Here is a 13,969-nt window from a genome sequence, read left to right on the forward strand (position 1 = left end):
CCTATCTCGCGCTCTTCCAGTTTTTTTTTTGGGGAGAATTGTTCCTCGCAAGGTGTCACTTACAAGTTACAGTTTACAAATGAACGCAGCGTTTTCTGTCGGGATCTTTACGATCGCTGATACATGCCACGAGAGGGGCGATCATGCTTCTGATATCAACGCCCCTTTCTCGACAATGGCCACGTGGCTATGTGCATGTGAACGGAGGATTGCGTGTGCAAGTCGGAAGAGGCACGGTCAATTTTCCTGGATGACATTCTGTACACGGATGCAGTTGACAACAAGGCATGCCAGCTCGCTGTTGCACCCAACACAACTATGATATTTAGCAGAGACACAACTACAATAATTACATTTGGACGTTAGCTCCTAACAAATCTCTAGGCCGCAACACAGACGCGTAGGTTCCTTCTCGCGGCGTGGAAGGTTTCATGGCATCCGAGGATGGCAAGGTCCATGATCCGAAGTAATTTTTTTTCTGTACCAGCAGCACCACAACGCGAAACAGGGTCATGCTGCAGCTCTTCTCCTTTATGTACACACATCGTCCATTCAGGTTCCCCAACCTGTACATCTTACAGCAGAGTCCTCTGGAGCCTATGCAAGTTGGCCCCTATCGCTCACGGCTCCAGAAGCCCATCGCTTTTGTGCAACACTGATTTATCTGCTATCTTCAAGCTCACTGTAGCATCAAGGACACTCGTCAGGTAATATACGATAGATATTAGTAGCAGAATTAGTCGGTAAGTGTGTCAGCTGCAAACCTGTCAATCTTGCCTTCAAGGTAGATTAGCGCTGATCTCTGGTACATTTGCCAGTCAGGTCCTGAAGAGCTAGTGATTATCTAAAGTGCACTTGGGTTATTTGTAGCAGGACCCGTGAAGACTATTAGCTGCTTATCAGCTGTTGAAACCAGAAGGGTGGTGTTCTCTTTGTTTAGAGCGATTGCCGTGACGTCCTGCCCTTCTCCCAGCTTCAGCTCATGAATTACCTGGCAGTACATACCTAATTGCTTAGAATAACGCTCAGGTGAAACCAGATGTAACGACACTTAACAAAAGCCAAAAAGTTGTGTTCAATGGTCACCTCAAGTTTGTATAGATCAAGGAGGCATATAGAGGGTGCATCAACAGATAGCCTGGTCTCTTTTGATTCTTGTACATCCTCGTCACCGGGCTTGTCAAGCTCATAATCATCCTCTGTAGTATTACTGCAGTCATGATTGCAATTGCTAGCCGAACAAGTTCCCATTACTGCAAACTGACCATCTGTAGAAATCTCAATGCAACTGACTCGTCCAGAGAAAGGTAACAGAACCGACGTAGCAATAGGGATTCCGTTAACAGTGAAGGTGGATAGCCTTTTGTTCGATTCATTCCAAATCAATACGATTCCTTGAGAAGATAAGCATATGGAATGGGCTTCTGGCACATCAAGCTTCTTTATGAGCCGACCTGTCCTCAAGGAATGTAGCAGGACACCAGACACACTTGAAGACGACGCAACAAGTCCAAGGTCAGAACTAACAGAACAGCAGGTTACTTCTCCAAGATGGCCTCTCAGTATATGCATAGGACCTTCGATTCGTCGCCTCCTGTAGGTTTCTAGATTTTTGCTTGGACTACTGTCACTGCTACTACCGGTGGCTCCAGGACTTGTAGGTGTTGTTGGCGTAGATGGTGGAGGTTCTGGAGCATTATTCTCATGTGAAGAACCCACCTGACGTATTCTCCAAAGTATAGCTGTTGTGTCACGAGAGCCTGTAACAAGATAATTGCTGTCTGCAGATAGTGCGAGACAGCTCACAGGAGCAAGATGCCCAAATGCAGTTTCGACGGTCCTTGCTCCATCCGGGGAGATCATCTTTACAGAGTTATCTGCATGCTTGCCTATAGTTAGAAAAAAAGGACGTCAGAAACAGCTTCAAAGCAGTTATAGCATTGCACGACAGAAAACTAAAACAGTATAATAAGACAAAAATATGTAGCATTTATTCAGGAACCGATAAGAAAACTACTTGTTTGACACCACAACTTTTTAGGTTTCAACTTAGAAGAGCTAGAAGGGTTCTGCAGACAAAAGGAGAGGAAAAAATTGTATGGAAGATAATGAAGAACACCAATTTTTCAACTAATAGAATTAAAGGAAAAAATTGGACTGCAACGAAATTACCAGTTATAACTTCTTTATCACATGTAACAACAACAGCCGATGAATTTTGGACTGCAGACGCAGCAAATGCTACAGCTCTTGGAAATTGATAATCTTCTGTAGAACCTGAAGATCCTTTAAAGATGCGAAATATAGCACCACCACTTGAATTTATGGCATTTTTTCCATGATGGAAGAGGAAAGGTGCCCCTACCCCATCTGGAGTATTTGGCTGCCAGTGGTGCAAAGCGACATGTACTGTGGGAACATTAGAATCTATGACTACGATACAATCTTCAGATATAAGCATTGCACTGGCAGGAACATTGCAGTGATCTGGACTAGGCAGTGCATAAGGTCTAACTTCATTTGGGTTCCGGAATATTGTCTACACAGAAAAAAGTAGAGAGATATCGAGTTTAGTATGCCATGAAATATCATAGTGTAAAAAACAACTGATATTTGTTTTAATGCAAAAATACAATGGTGCCTAGGGGCTGTGTCATCCTTGTCATTCAACCATCTTTAATGTCGAAATTGCATGGAACAAGAAGAAGCACCAACACCAATGATTAATTAGTTCTAAAGAACATCTACTGCATGCTATCAACTTATTGTATGCCCTAGAGGCCAAAACAGAGATGGATGTAACTTAATACGACAGTGAACTCTTGAATGGTGTGCTATTCCGTCCCTTAAGCAATCAATTAATATTAAACGTGAAGTATGCAATTTATTTATGGTTATTCTAAACCATCCATTTTTCATATCTAGTTGGTATAGTAACAGTACATGCACAAAGTATGTCTACGAAATAATGGAACTATTTTGTAAAAAATGGAAATGGTGCTTGTAATGTTTACCTGCAACTGTAAGATATCTGTCAACGGCCTTCTTCTTATGTGTGGAACTGTCAGCAGTTGAGATGGCGTCTGACCAAAATAACATATTTGATTTTGTGTAGCTCGCCGTTGCACCTTCAGCATTTTTAGTAAAACAAGATCATTTGTATAGGCACCAAAAAAAAAATCTGAGAAGGAATGCAAAGTACTCACTGGATCAGGGATTTTATCAATATCCACCATCCCCTCATATGTAACATGAGGGAAGACATTGTTGGCTAGCACTGCTTCTTTACCTCTTTGTTTATACCTGAAACAAGTATTCCATGACAAAAAGATTCAAAGAAAGATAACATCAATACAAGCCTCTTAAGAGAAACTTAGGATAGTCAATGAATATGTTCTAATTCCTTTAAGAAATATCAGTTCAAAAAAAAATCTTTTAAGAAATAAATGTATTCATTGACGGTCAGTTCTGCTAAACATAGAAACCATATTCCCAGGATCCAATTATCAGAGGCAAGAAAGCAGCTTACTTAGTAGACGATTGAAAACTAGCATTAAGGGTTAAAGAAGTGAGGATATTTTTATGTATTGCAAAAATAAAGGTAGAATAAATGATTGAGTAAAAAGGCAAATGCAGTCAAAAGGCAACAGAATAACACATAACTAACATACCCGAATATTAGATCAATCCATTCATGCATACGAGTGGAGACATGATCACTCTCGAGAGCTTTACGTTGTATATGAATAAAATCAACAGCATTTTCAGCCCAGGGAGGCAATGCTACAGAGCCTGCAATAATACTCTAGCATTAATGGTTTCAGTTTCACTGCATTATTCGTACGGGCTGAAATGAAACTCACCTAGCCTTCCGCTTGGGTTCGCATTAGTAAATACCTCAGGAAGGTAAAACAATTCTGGAACCTAGAAAGATAAACACATAATCAGATTCTAGTAGAAGAATCCAAATAGAATTATGCACCAAATAACGCACGATATCCATTCGAAAATACAACAAAGAAGCACTTGTTTCACTGGAACTTACTAGCTCTTTTACATCATTCATGCCCTCAAGAATGCCGTTCCATGTTTTGGCGACATCAGTGAACATGCAATCATTCTGATCAAACTTGGCACTGTGCAGTTGAGCAGAGAGGGTACTAAAAGGCTCTATCCTGGCAAGATAATACAATACCTGCAATAAATATAATATTAATTTCCATGATCTTCGCAATTAAGGAATTCATAAACAAATCATATATGTGAGTCATGCCAATCAACTAAAGAATGGTTTGTTATTGAAGAGCAATGAATGGCTTAACAGATATCTCTTAGTCCCTAAAAAAGGCACAAGCAAATCACTGAATCAAAACTCAAAAGCATAAAGATATCGAAAAGATGTACCGTGCTCGGACTAGAGTAATGTGAACTGTACTGAAATTTTGGGATGATTGGATCCTTGAAACTGGAGTAATGATCTTGAAATTTATTCAACCGTGCAGGATTTAGTGCACCAATTGGCTGCATAGAAAATTATCAAGTATCACCAGTGAAATGAATGGGAACATAAGACAATTACTACATGCAGGACCCAGACTATCAAGCAAAGGGCTACATGATTTACCTTCGAAAGATCTCGGTATGAGGATGGACTTTCCAAATCCAAGGTTTTGGACTTGTAATCTGCTATCACCCATGGAAAAACAGGATACTGCAGAAACAGATGTAGAACATAAGGAACAGTAGCGAACTTATTATTCTTAGGATCGAGAATAATGTAGTAAAAAAATGCCTGAGTAACATCGTTGTAACTGCGACCAGCAAGAGTGTTCAGTTCCATTAAATACTCGAAATTGCTAATCTGCACAAGCAAAGCATACTCAGATCTTGATACTTAATGCACAAGCTGTACTGCTACAGAAATGAAATTTTTGTGTTCATGTACCTCCCATTTAGCCCAGCGCTCCATCAACTGTGTATGTTTGAGGATTTGCTCAGGCCTCTAAAAGGAATATATTAGATTAGTGCTCTGAAAGGACTAGAAAAACATCCTGGTTTAGAATAGCACTGAACACTTACTTGGGTAGCAAGGAAAATGTCATTCAAATAAGGAGGTTTGGTGTGAACAATGGCCCGATAAGCATGTGTACGTGCTCCTACATCCTAGATAAAGTTCAGGTACAATTCCAAAAAGGTCATTCCCCAATTATGCTCAAGTGGTTCAATGTGGAGTAAGAGTCTCATCAAGGATGTACCTCAAAATCAAATAAGAAGTTTGACCTGTCTACCATGAATAATTCCAAAGCGCTTTGACGAAGCAAATATCTGCAGCAATTCATTTAAATCAGTGACACAAGAGAGCTAACTAGTTAGTCACTCTTTAACATAAATATATATGAGCAGGCGTCAGATGATCTAAAAACTGATAACACCTCCATTAACTGAATCTTTTTCCCTAGAAAATCATAAGCTAACCAGTTCTAAAATGTACCGGACAGTAAAAAGAACCATTTACCTTCTACTATAAATCTGATGAAGTGATGATATGAGCCAGCTCCGATCTCTATCTTGCTGATCATATTGGCCACTAGTTGATGCAGTATCATCCATGTAACTGTCACTCATAGGCTCATCAACTATAAAGTTAATCCTCTTTGATGTGACCTGAGGAAAAGATTACACGGTAGAGTTTAAGATATCATTAGCATATTGAACTGGGAGATGAAACAGAATAAAGGACAGAAAATACAAGATAAAGAACTTGTGACAATACCAAAATCACTAGTCCATACGTCTAACTAGCAAAACTCGTTAGTGATCTAAGATTTGATTATCATGTAGTCAAGGTCAATATAACTATGAAACAAATTACACCTTTATATATGCATAAGTGATGCATGGTAGTCATGTACTCATGTTTATTTAAAATTCAGTTTTAATTAGAATTATATGTCATTATCATTAAAGATAGGAAGGAATGACACTGATCAGAAGTTTATTTTGGTACAACATACACCATATACAACTACATAGCGAAACCACATATATTAGAACACACTTACTTGGAAGGTTCCTCGTACAACCTTCAACGGCCGAATCATCGTTGAAGGAAGTTCAATAATAATTCGTTCATTACTGGGCCTGTAACCAGGAGCAACAACAGTGGATCGGACCAAGTTACGAACACCAGAAACATCAGAACTTCTTGAATCTACTGATCCTGTTAAAGACTGATCAGGTTGCGATGAACTTGTCAGCTGATCATCTACGCTGCTGCAAATATTTTCAGTTTCTCCCCGCACAATGTGTTCATGCCCTCCATCCACTGTAATCAAAGAACTTGTAGAGAGAACATTTTTAGGTAAAGAGTCTCCATCTTCTGAGTGGCATGCATTGGAGTCGTCACAAAGAAAGTTCTGCTCCCCATAATTAGCAAAAGCACCCAAGTGATTCAACCAATTGTAGTTCCTTTTCATAAATCTTCTCATTCTTAATGAACTTTCAGTTAAATCTAGCTTCCAAAAAATCTGTGTACAAATATGCAAATCACAAAAGACATTGGTAAGTAAGAAATTCATGCGTGTCATTTACCTACGATGCATTTTTTTCCGGAATGAATAAAAATGACCAATTCAAGGCCATCATAAAGTGGTCAGCAAATATAATATTTTTATGATAATGGAATATAATAGGGAAGTGTAAAGGGAACACAGAACTGTGACCGTACACTATCAGGGGTGCACAGGAGTTCTCCGAAAGGGCCGTAAAGTCTACTTGTCTCTATCAAGCAATGAAGAAGATGCCGCCATGCCCGAAGTCCAATCGACATGCAACTGCGGTTCAGTATTTCAACCTGCGTTCGCCTCTCCATCTGCATGCCCAAAAGTTACATTCAGTCATGCATAGAAATTTCTAAATATCAGGAGTGGAAGTGTTCTGTATCATGACAAGTTGACAACATACCTCAACTCGCTGCAAATTCCGTGCTAAGGCGAAACTGGAAACAAGAAGTGCAACATATTTGTATGAAAGGGCAGAAAAATCTCTTCCTGAAACAGATTTTGAATCAGCAGACTGCAGACACTCCATCCACGCAGCACACATAGCATCAGATGTATTCCACCTTTGGGCTCTCTCAATATCACTGGCAGATCTCCTTTGTCCTGAAGTTGCCATTGCTACAGCACTCAGGCCCCTTCTTGAACCAATCTTTGCACTACGCTCAAGGTCACGAGCAGCAGCCAAGGCTGCAGCTTTCGCAGCTGCTTTGTCCTTTGGCGCTGATGTTGGCAAACTTGGTGTAGTATCTGTAGGCTTCTGAAAACTTGAGAATGTGTGCAATTTAGCTGATCTACGCTCAAGCAATGAGGTGTCACGCCTGCGCAACTTATTAGTTGGTGGTGATATTGTTTCTGTCCCAGAGGCACCAGCAGCAATCATGGCCAATGCCATTGCAACAGGTGGCGAGGCAAAAGCAGCTGCCCAGCCAGGTGATATCATTGAAACTCCAACCTGAGATCAAAAGAAATGAAACAAAAATATCACCATGAGCAGATGGGCTTTTTGAGAAAAACAGTGGTGAGATCTTTATCCAATAGGAACAATACAAACTTTTGCACAAAATCAATGTTTTTCTTAAAGGTAACATCTAGCAGAAATGGTATGCTACCACCAGTTAAATGTTTACGACGACTTAGCTGGATGTATCCCATGAAATATTTCACAAAAGAAAAATAGAAACACTGAGAGAACTGATAAGTAAGGGCTGTACAGCCCACAGTTTCAACTTTCAAGAAAGAAAATAAACGAAAAGCAAGTTAACCACTAGGTTTAAGGTAACATGCCAAATTCAGAGTTTTATTTGCAAAATTAGCATTTTGCCGAAAGCTAAAAGATCCAAAATCACATTTCCCCGCAACAACCTGCTAGTGCTTTTAATATGCGCTAGTGCCAAAAGTTATTGATACTGTTGGAGTATATTGAGCCCATGTATAGAGGCCCATCTAGAGGCCCATGTATAGGATCCTTATATACCCACCCTTCTAGGGTTTGGAGGAATACAAGCATTATTCTCTCCTACTCTCTCTCTTTCATGGTATCAGCTAGCCTTCTCTTCCTCCTCTAGTTGCCACCGGCGCCGCCGCCGCCGCCATGGCCGGCTGCCGGCCGCCGGAGCCTCTTCCCCTCTCCTCCTTCCCTTCTCTTCCCTCTGCTCCTGCCGCCGCCGCTACCCCTGCCTCTGGCGCGGCCCTCATCTGGCCGGGATCTGGCGCGGGGAGCTCCTCTGTTCCCTGGCCTCTGCTTCCGCCCGTCCAGCCCCCTGCCGGCACGCGCGGGGTGGGCGCCGTCTCCCCTGTCCTGGGCGCCGCCGCCTCCTCTCCCAGGCCGGCCCCCTCCTCCCCTGCGCCGAGCGCCGCTGCAGCAGGGGCCGCGGCCCGATCCACCGCCGCCCTGGCCGCCGCGGACGCCGCCGCCGCAGCAGGGGCCGCGGACACCTCCATGGGCGCGGGATCCGCCGCCGGGAGGGCCCTGCGCGGGGTGGGCGCCGTCTCCCGTGTCCTGGGCGCCGCCGCCTCCTCTCCCAGGCCCTTCCCTGCGCCGAGCACCGCTGCAGCAGGGGCCGCGGCCCGATCCACCGCCGCCCTGGCCGCCGCGGATGCCGCCGCCGCGGCAGGGGCCGCGGACACCGCCCTGGGCGCGGGATCCGCCGCCGGGAAGGCCCTGGCCGCCGCTCGACCTGGACCCCGGGTGGGAACTACCGCTGCCGCCGCCCTTGCCGCTGTCCATGGCGGTGCAGGGGCTGGCGCAGCAGCTGTCCAGGGCGGGCAGGGCGCGGGCGCTGATGCCGAAGCCCCTGATGCCCATCCCGTGCGAGAGGCGCCGCGCGCGTGGCACCATCCTGTCGCTGCTGCCCCTGCGGGCGCCATGGCCCTGTCTGCTCCGGCCGCGGGCGTGTGGCCTTGCCCGGCCCGATATGCCGCCGACGCAGGGACTCCTTCCCCGTGGGCCTCCTCCCCCTGGGCTGCCGCTGCCGCACCCTGGGCCGCCGCCGCCGCCCCTGCTCACGGCGTGGCGTGGCCCCAGGGCGCGGGCCGCGCCGCGCAAGTCGCGCAGGCTCACGCCGTCGCGCACGCCGCCATTGCGCCCGCCGCGCAGGCTCAGGCCGTCGTGCCCGCAGACCTGGCCGCCGCCGCCGCCTTTGTGGCCGCCGTCGCGCCCGCCGCGCACGCTGCGCAGGCCGCGCGGGCCGCCGCCTCCCTCGCCGCCGCGCACGCTGCGCAAGCCGTCGCGCCCGCCGTGCACGCCGCCCAGGCCGTCGCACCCAGGGACCCTGCGCGGGCTGCTGCCTCTCTCGCCGCTGCGCGGGCTGTCGCGCCCGCCGCGCATGCCGCACCGGTCCAGGCCGGCGCGGGCCCTCGTCCACGGCCCCAGCCGGCGGCCATGCTCGCCGCTGCTGCTCCCTTGTTCGCGCCGTTCTGGACACCGCCCGCTCCACCCAGCCAGCAGCCGACCTGGCCTGGGGGGTGCGACCAGGCTGCACTGGCGCAGTCCTTCAGCGCCATGGGGCGGACGCCGCCGGTCTGCACCGAGTGGATCGCCGACTCGGGTGCCTCCTTCCACACCACCCCACATGCCGGTATCCTCTCCTCTGTCCGACCCCCACACCCCTCTTGTCCTTCTTCCATCATGGTTGGTGACGGCTCTTGCCTTCCTGTCACCGCCGTGGGTTCTGCTCCTGGCTCTTTTCGTCTCCCCAATGTCCTTGTTGCTCCTCAGATGGTTCATAACCTTCTTTCCATTCGTCAGTTTACAGCTGACAATTCTTGTTCCATCGAGTTTGATTCTTCTGGCCTCACTGTAAAGGATTCGGCCTCCCGGCGTCCGCTAATCCGGTGTGACAGCACGGGGCCCCTTTACACCCTTCGCCTTCCTTCTTCCGCTGCACCACTCTGTCTTCTTCTTCGCCCTGGCCGTCTTGGTCTGCCGCTTTTGCCGCGACGCCGTCTTCTACCACTTGGCACCGCCGTCTTGGTCACCCTGGCCGCGACGTTCTGGCTCAGCTCGGTCGTAGTACCGCTGTTCCTGGTACTAGGGCTCCTGCTCAGCCCCTCTGCCATGCGTGCCAGCTCGGTCGTCATGTTCGGCTTCCTTTTTCCTCTTCTTCCTCGCATGCGACGCATGCCTTCGACCTTGTTCACTGTGACCTGTGGACCTCCCCTGTACTCAGCCTCTCTGGCTACAAGTACTATCTGGTGGTGGTCGATGACTTCTCGCACTACTCTTGGACGTTTCCTTTGCGTGCCAAGTCTGACACCTTCCCCACCCTCCTCCACTTCTTTGCCTGGGTGTCCACTCAGTTCGGCCTCACCGTTAAGGCCGTCCAGTGCGACAACGGGCGGGAGTTTGACAACTCCACTTCCCGTTCTTTCTTCCTCTCTCGGGGTGTTCAGCTGCGTATGTCTTGTCCGTATACCTCTCCTCGGAACGGCAAGGCTGAGCGGATGATTCGCACGACGAACGACGTCGTGCGCACCCTTCTGATCCAGGCCTCACTGCCCCCCGCGCTTCTGGGCAGAGAGCCTCCACACCGCCACCTACTTGCTCAACCGTCTTCCGTCCACTGCTTCTCCTGCTCCCACTCCACACCACGCTCTCTTCGGTACCCCTCCTCGCTACGACCACCTTCGGGTCTTCGGGTGTGCGTGTTACCCTAACACCTCCGCCACCGCTCCTCACAAGCTGGCGCCCCGCTCGACTCGTTGTGTGTTCCTCGGTTACTCCCCTGACCACAAGGGGTACCGATGCCTTGACCTCACCACTCGCCGCGTCCTGATCTCCCGACACGTCGTCTTCGACGAGTCGGATTTCCCCTACTCCACCTCCTCTACACCTTCTCCTGACCCCGAGCTGGAGTCTCTGTTTCCGACTGACCCGGTGGTTAATCCACCGTTACCTGTCTGTCCTTTTCCTGCAGGTTTTCCCGGCACGCCGGCACCGTTTCCGGTGATCCCTGCTGCGCTGAGCGTGGCCCCGGTGCCCGCGGTCGCGCCACGCGCGGTCCCCGGACCTCCGGTCGTGCCGCGCGCGGACCCGGTGTCACCCGCTGCGCCACGCGTGGCCCTGGTGCCTTCCCCTGCACCTGCGCGGTACACTCAGCCGGTGCAGGTGTACCGGCGCCGCTCGGCGCCGCTCGGCGCCGACCCCGACACCGCAGCGGTACGCTGAGCCGGTGCAGGTGTACCGGCGTCGTTCGACGTCGACACCGGCGCCGCCTCCTGCTCCGGAGGCTCCTGCGACGCCGACACCGGAGCCGTCGCCGCCGCCACCACCTCCGGCTCCCTCTCGAGCCGAGCCGGAGGTGTACCACCCGCCGGTCATCCATCGGGATCCTCGGCATATCCATCCCATGGTGACTCGGCGGATGGCGTCCCAGGCCGCGTCTCTCTCCGCCACTGAGGGAGAGCCGCGGGTCTCTCCGGTACCATCCTCTGTCCGCGACGCCTTGGCGGATCCTCACTGGCGTCGCGCGATGGAAGAGGAGTACGCGGCTCTTCTTGCCAACCAGACGTGGGACCTCGTGCCGCGTCCGTCTGGTTGCAATGTGGTGACTGGCAAGTGGATCTGGACGCACAAGCGTCGGGCTGACGGCACACTGGAGCGCTACAAGGCTCGCTGGGTTCTCCGAGGGTTCACTCAGCGGCCTGGTGTGGACTATGACGAGACTTTCAGCCCGGTCGTGAAGCCCGCTACGGTGCGCACGGTCCTCTCGCTTGCGCTCTCGCGCTCCTGGCCTGTGCACCAGCTGGACGTGAAGAATGCATTTCTTCACGGCACTCTCTCAGAGACTGTATACTGCTCTCAGCCAGCGGGATTTGTGGACTTGAGTCGTCCGAATATGGTCTGCCGGCTCAACAAGTCTCTGTATGGACTGAAGCAGTCTCCTCGGGCTTGGTACTCTCGGTTCGCCACGTTCTTGATGACATTGGGATTCACCGAGGCCAAGTCTGACACGTCTCTCTTCATCTACCGCCGTGGGGATGAGACTGCCTATCTGCTGCTATATGTCGACGACATTGTGCTCACAGCTTCCAGTCAGCAGTTGCTTCAGAGTGTCATCTCCTCACTGCAGCGGGAGTTCGCTATGAAGAATCTCGGTCAGCTCCACCACTTCTTGGGCGTCACTGTTGAGCCTCGCCCGTCTGGTCTTCTCCTTCACCAGCGGCAGTACGCACTTGATATTCTGGAGCGGGCTGGGATGACTGATTGCAAGCCCTGCTCCACTCCTGTCGACACTCAGGCGAAGCTGTCTGCTGATCTGGGTGCTCCGGTGGCTGATCCTACTGCCTACCGGAGTCTGGCCGGCGCTTTGCAGTACCTCACCTTCACCAGGCCGGACCTCACCTACGCTGTTCAGCAGGTCTGTCTCCATATGCATGATCCCCGAGAGTCACACCTTGCTGCGCTGAAGCGTCTCCTCCGGTACGTCCGTGGCACTGTGGACCTCGGCCTGGTACTTCACCGCTCCTCCTCTGCTGAGCTGGTGGTCTACACCGACGCTGACTGGGCTGGCTGCCCGGACACTCGTCGCTCCACTTCCGGCTACGCCGTCGTCCTGGGCGGCAACCTGGTCTCCTGGTCGTCGAAGCGGCAGCCGGTTGTCTCCCGCTCCAGTGCCGAGGCGGAGTACCGTGCTGTCGCTAACGGCGTGGCGGAGGCGTCATGGCTACGACAGCTCTTGGCGGAGCTTCACAGCCCGCTCGCCAAGAGCACGCCGTCTACTGCGACAACGTCAGCGCCGTGTATCTCTCCACCAACCCCGTCCAGCATCAGCGGACGAAGCACGTGGAGATCGACCTACACTTCGTGCGCGACAGAGTCGCCATCGGCGATGTTCGGGTACTCCATGTCCCGACTACCTCCCAGTTTGCTGACATCTTCACCAAGGGGCTGCCCTCGTCGACCTTCTCGGAGTTTCGATCCAGCCTCAACGTAGCCGGTGGCTAGTTGTGACTGCGGGGGGTATTAGCCCTTTTGTGCTCCACTTGTACTCTCATCTTGTCCAGTCTTGAACACCGCTGCGTCGGTTGTTCAGACTGCAGGGGGTGTTAGCTTTCTTGTTGTCCAGTCTTGAACACCGCTGCGCCGGTAGTTCAGACTGCGGGGGGGTGCTGGAGTATATTGAGCCCATGTATAGAGGCCCATCTAGAGGCCCATGTATAGGATCCTTATATACCCACCCTTCTAGGGTTTGGAGGAATACAAGCATTATTCTCTCCTACTCTCTCTTTCAGATACAATATGAGCACAAGCATCAGGCAACCTCAGTTGTCACTCTTGCATGAAATAGAAACAATTCACTTTACCTCGACAGGTGAGGTGTCTGCTGCTGAAGACCAATCATCAACGACTAATGGATTCTCCCCATCTGGAGATGTAAGCTCGTGTATACCAGCCAAAACAGAGCGATATCTTTTCAGGACAGCTGCAAATGGTGGCATGATCAACCCAACATACTTTTTCCTCAATGGTTTTCTGTCACTGCTTACAGCATGCCATAACTGTTATGATACATAAATTTAATGAGCAACATTTGATAAAACAAACTTGTTCCTCTAGCTACTAGAAACGATAAATATCAACAAACAAACAGTAGAAGAATAGTATTCCACATTTTTACAAGGCCAAACATGGAACACCTTACTTAGACATTCTAAGATGCCATTTAATGTTACGATATCCCATGGTAGAAGATATGATTGTCATAGATCATGAGGGCGCTGAATGAACATGGATAAATTTGCTTCTTTAAAATCAAAGGTAGCTATGCTGACAGAGTTCTAAGTTAGTATAAAGAATCAGGTTCAAATATAGGGCATATACTTTTAGACTTTAGATAAAGCAGTGCATGGTACATGCTTTGGTATAGGACAATTTAGTTCTTTTTAAAAAAAATGACTAAAAAATACAG

General features: G+C 49.5%; 1 protein-coding gene across 2 annotated transcripts in view; it reads right to left on the minus strand.

The window, feature by feature from the left end:
- Positions 1-14: 14 nt before the first annotated feature.
- LOC120711800 (BEACH domain-containing protein C2-like) overlaps positions 15-13,969 on the minus strand; it is a 29,044-nt gene continuing 15,089 nt past the window's right edge. The window contains exons 12-31 of one of the 2 annotated variants that reach the window (XM_039997458.1): positions 13,365-13,559; positions 6,964-7,512; positions 6,728-6,871; positions 6,063-6,527; positions 5,516-5,664; positions 5,256-5,325; positions 5,080-5,163; positions 4,946-5,002; positions 4,793-4,861; positions 4,625-4,711; positions 4,405-4,521; positions 4,046-4,195; positions 3,864-3,924; positions 3,672-3,792; positions 3,207-3,303; positions 3,015-3,128; positions 2,173-2,539; positions 1,087-1,889; positions 765-991; positions 210-682 (exon numbers count right to left, since the gene is read on the minus strand). In XM_039997458.1, coding sequence (XP_039853392.1) covers positions 845-991; positions 1,087-1,889; positions 2,173-2,539; positions 3,015-3,128; positions 3,207-3,303; positions 3,672-3,792; positions 3,864-3,924; positions 4,046-4,195; positions 4,405-4,521; positions 4,625-4,711; positions 4,793-4,861; positions 4,946-5,002; positions 5,080-5,163; positions 5,256-5,325; positions 5,516-5,664; positions 6,063-6,527; positions 6,728-6,871; positions 6,964-7,512; positions 13,365-13,559 — 3,846 coding nt within the window. In that variant the 3' untranslated portion in view covers positions 210-682; positions 765-844. Of the gene's footprint in view, positions 683-764; positions 992-1,086; positions 1,890-2,172; positions 2,540-3,014; positions 3,304-3,671; positions 3,793-3,863; positions 3,925-4,045; positions 4,196-4,404; positions 4,522-4,624; positions 4,712-4,792; positions 4,862-4,945; positions 5,003-5,079; positions 5,164-5,255; positions 5,326-5,515; positions 5,665-6,062; positions 6,528-6,727; positions 6,872-6,963; positions 7,513-13,364; positions 13,560-13,969 lie in introns of both variants that reach the window. The other variant, XM_039997453.1, reaches the window with a different exon arrangement.

This window comes from Panicum virgatum, chromosome 1K (assembly GCF_016808335.1).
Source record: "Panicum virgatum strain AP13 chromosome 1K, P.virgatum_v5, whole genome shotgun sequence".
In the NCBI taxonomy this organism is placed as follows: domain Eukaryota; kingdom Viridiplantae; phylum Streptophyta; class Magnoliopsida; order Poales; family Poaceae; genus Panicum; species Panicum virgatum.